General features: G+C 40.2%; 1 protein-coding gene across 1 annotated transcript; it reads left to right on the top strand. All coding sequences in view use genetic code 11, as the record gives it.

The window, feature by feature from the left end:
- Positions 1-224: 224 nt before the first annotated feature.
- On the top strand, positions 225-3,644 carry EGR_10299 (hypothetical protein; the record flags this gene model as incomplete). Its single annotated transcript, XM_024499548.1, has 3 exons — positions 225-350; positions 2,110-2,260; positions 3,598-3,644. The coding sequence occupies 3 exons, from the start codon at positions 225-227 to the stop codon at positions 3,642-3,644; spliced, it is 324 nt and encodes a 107-aa protein (XP_024346030.1).
- Positions 3,645-4,466: the final 822 nt, after the last annotated feature.

The following is a 4,466-nucleotide window of genomic DNA, read 5'->3' as shown; positions in this document are numbered from 1 at the left end:
CATCTAAACGAATTTACATTTAATATTTGTACTCAATACATATGCAATAACTGTGTCCGTAACAAACGCAGAATTCAGGATTTTTTGTCTCGTAAGAAGAAATAAGAGTGTAAATTTTTTACTTGGAAGAGGTTTGACGTTAACTGTACACTTTTCGTTAATAGGCTGTAAAAATATGCCTGTTTTCAGGAACACTGCTATGCTTATGAACATATTTTGTTTGCATGATTGAATTTTTTATTTGTTCTTCATGGATTGTTATAAATTTAAATGGATTTAAGTATCGTTTAAGAAAAACTCCAAAACATTTGTGTGGGAAACATCATCAAGTAATTAATATTTTCAACAACGTAAACTAAAAATATTCTAAAGGGATAATAAATAATGTCGCTTTTATATTCGAATATTGGTTTGAGTGGAATTAAAGGCTTTCGTTTTTAGGTCGAACGGTCCTTAGTGTCTAAGTACATTCGACTACCTCTTTCGAGACTTCACATTGTGCTTCTAAAGATGGCACCCTAAACATCGATTCCTCCTAATAAGTGTGAGTTGGTGCTCGGATATTAATAAGCAGACAAGTGAGTGACTTTTGTCATTGTCCCACATAGAGTACACACTTGTCATCGTCAAACCTAATCACGGTGTCTCCACTGTTGCCATTGAAACTATTAGCCACCCGATCGGCGACAGATTAAGTAGAGGTGGATGAGGAGATCGAGTCGGATAAGGAAGAGTAGGAAGTCGAGTAGGATGTGGGTATCGAAACGGAGGCGGAGCCGTAGGAAATGTGCTAAACATTCTACCTCTAAAAATGCCCCGGTAATTGACTCATTTCGAGAAATTATCCAAATGCACGCACAGCTAAGGCGGTTTCTAGTTTGAATTTCCAGCATTCTTAATATGCAGGTGGGCTGACTAGGAGTCTAAATAGCGAGACAGGGACAGATAAGGAAATGCTAAAAAATAAATGCAAGGAAATGATTTATTGAATGAAAAAATTGTAAAATGCAGCTATTTGATGCTTAAAAAAATGGACGTATACATAGGCAGATGTGTGCACTTAGATTGATGTCCTGGAGAATTAGTAAAATAGACAGATGAATGATAGAAAAACGTGATTTTGTGCCGTGCAGCTGTGTCTTCCCTGCCACTCAGAGTAATGTGTTCGGCTATCACCTCTTCCGCCTTAGACTTCAACAACTTAGAACAAGTAGACTGATCTGATTGAGACATTCTTTACTGGTAATAATATGTTTGGAGAACATTAATTAGAGCGGTAGTCATTCGAAGCTTTTAGGCAAGAAATGACCAGTACGTGCGATGGCTGCGACCAAGCGGGTGCCATCACTCCCCGAGCAGGAAACGCAATCCACTCTCCTCGAACAGTGACCCAGTACAGATTTCCTCATATAAAAGGGTCTGCACGCTCCAAGCACATGAAGGCTGATGTTCAAAATAGATCAAAGCTGAGCCTATCACACTGGTGGCACCGCTGGCGGAGCTGGTCTCTTTCAAGGACGGCACGGACCTCGAATTTGCTACAATTCCATATTTGAGCAGTGGTTCTACCTCCAAAGTCAGAGGGTGCTTTGGAACCAATGCACTTGTCTATCTTAGGGGAAGACGTAATTAAGAACACTGAGTTAAAATAGTGCTGCACCACCTTAGCTCAACTCGTCATCGACGAGGAAATGCAGTCTTTCACCCGAAGGTACGACTATTGCCATTGAAATATGAAGGACAACGATGCGATGCATCCAATAGATCTATAAATACTATCATAATGAGCTCTTGACACTTCTAACTCCGAAGTGTTCCCCATCATTAGTGGGAGATGGAGCAGAAACATAATCTATTAGTTTTAAGAGTCCTTTCGAAATTCGCAACGTTCTTAAAAGGAATTGGTCCTGCCGCACTGCCGTAAGTATGATGGGTTCCACCTTAATTGCTTCCTCCTCGGCCTTCACACTCTCTGAGCGATTAGACTGAATAGGTGAGAGCACCCGTTATGGGCGGCATTATATACGGAAGAGGCTAATTAATGTTATGATCTTTCAGAGTGCACTTCTTTCCTCACAGCAGATAACGTTCGTTCTGTAACAAAATTAGTGTTCCATGACCAATTCTCACCTAATATTTCTATCCAAACCAACATTGATTACGGTTCCACCCCACAATTTTGCTCATAAAGTGGAGAAGCAGTGTGGTAGTTGCCATCTTTACCGTTTTAAGTTTCGACTATCCAACCTGAGAAAAGACTGTCAGCCAACGCACTTAAATTTGGTCGAAAACGCATTGCATACCAACGTTCACGATTCCACAGGAGATGTCAGGGGAGTCTCATCTGATTGCGTGCAGTAGACACTTGACACTGCCTGTATCCATGAGCCTCAGCGGTATGCAACTCCTATGTGAGGCTTGGCAACACTATGGGTGGTCAATTTCATAAGGACTTAAGATTAGTGTTCCATGACCAACTTTCACCTAATATTTCTCTCCAAGCCAACATTGACTACGGTTCCACCCTACAATTTTGCTCACCGACCTCTTCTTATGCTTTTCCGAGCCCATTTTTACAGTAGGACCTATTGATTAAAAGGTCCTACCAGCAAGGTCAGGTTGTATAGTCAGTGTATATTATAACAGTTGTGATTAATTTTGTGTGCCTGGAATATATCTCATGGGAGATTGACAAATACTTCTCAACGGTGCATGGAGAAAAGAAGGGACTAGTGGGATAGTTCCACTGTTTTAACTACAAATTACGATCAGTGCCACACTGGCTGCAAAAGTGCTTGCAAAACTTTGGTTCACTTCTCGTTAACCTGCATATACAGCTTAAAGTATCGAATCTGTCGAAAAATACGACTTATTACTTGAGGCACCAATAAAAGTACCATTGATTTCGACGACTTTTCATGCCCTGATTTCTTTCATTGCAATAATAAAAAATTTAAAAAAATAAAGCATGATTCGTTATTATAGAAGCGATATCCAGTTATATACTTTGGTGGTTTGGTAAAGTACTTGCGAAGATAGCGTAGATCAATTGTAATAAGACAAGGTAACGGAATCTAGATCCAAGATAAATGCAGAGTAGATGCAAGTGATAGCAAACACAACACAAACCGTTTGGGTGACGCAGCGCATCTCGGCCAAATCTGCGCTTCCCACTGTCATCACGCTGATGATGGGAGTGGTACTGAGAGTAAGGGAAGGAATACTCCCGGTCTGGAATTCGTCTGTGTTCACTGCGCCACAGCTGGAAGGTAGACAAAAACGGACATTCAGACAAGTGATGTAACTAGAGGAGAGGTAAGGAAGAATAGGTCAACACATCCTATCGTAACTTCTCCTCGGCAGTGAAAGGAGAGGGTGGTCCTTCCACCTTCGCTTCCTCAGGAGTCAAAACGTGAGAAATAATATCGTAATGGGAACATTGGAACTAATTGATACGAGACCAGTGGCCTTTTCCGGGTTTCGCATTACCGAAGCGGATTTTTTGGAGCAAAGAAGTAGTGGTTTTAAAGGATCGCATCAGTTATGGATAGGGTGAGTCTTCAAATTGCGCCTTTATTCCTCAAAAAAAATTTTAAGGCCCAATTAGTGGGAAAGATAAAAGAACCAAGATGAATGTAAATTAGGCAGCGTCACGCAAAAAAAAACATCCTAACACCTTTCACTTGATAAAACAACTGCCAGCGTAACCGGTTATTCTTTTCCAATGAGATACGAGCAGGCAATTTCATCCCTCATGAAATATTTTGCCTTCAAGAAACAATGAGTCATACAAATAAAGGACGTCTAAACTATCTCACCTCCAATTCTCAGTTATCTATTCGAGTTCGCGTATGCGTAAATTATCAAAGGAGATAAGATGTGACAGTCTTCACATGAAGGCTATAGAAATATTCTGGTCTCTTTTTTTGGGGCATTTCATTATAGATCCCGTCGTATTAAAGCACAGAAGCGTCATCCCCGAGTGGTTTTTTGAAATCAACTTTTGTCGATGGATAAGAAACTTATGTAGCCACAGTAAATAATGCCGTTTTTAAAAGGCCAACTTTGACTGCTTTCGTTGTTACAGCAAAGAATGGCTGTTTCGGCACAATAAAGGTCGTTGAAAAATCTTCACTTCCTCTTTGCCATCCGGATCCGCAGCATCATCTTCTGCAGATTTAAATAAAATGGGTTATTTGAAAAGCTTTGGTTAGGGAGGATCAAATTACCCTCCTTTCCAAATACCCGTTGAGAGGCATCGATGTGAAGCTAAAAACTAAAAACGGGACTTATGTAAAGCCATTATTCAGGAAATGTATTAGAAGTCAAAACATGGAGTTTCGTTTTAAAAATGGATCGATTCAAAAACATTCACAGCATACGAAATATAAAATTCGATTCTGCAACACCACATACAACCATACCATAGATAAGCTTTATATACAGCAATGTTGCGAACCTCCACG

The sequence above is a fragment of the Echinococcus granulosus genome, assembly GCF_000524195.1.
Source record: "Echinococcus granulosus chromosome Unknown EG_S00207, whole genome shotgun sequence".
In the NCBI taxonomy this organism is placed as follows: domain Eukaryota; kingdom Metazoa; phylum Platyhelminthes; class Cestoda; order Cyclophyllidea; family Taeniidae; genus Echinococcus; species Echinococcus granulosus.
Note: the sequence above shows the minus strand (reverse complement) of the source record. Positions and strands in the feature narration are given on the sequence as shown.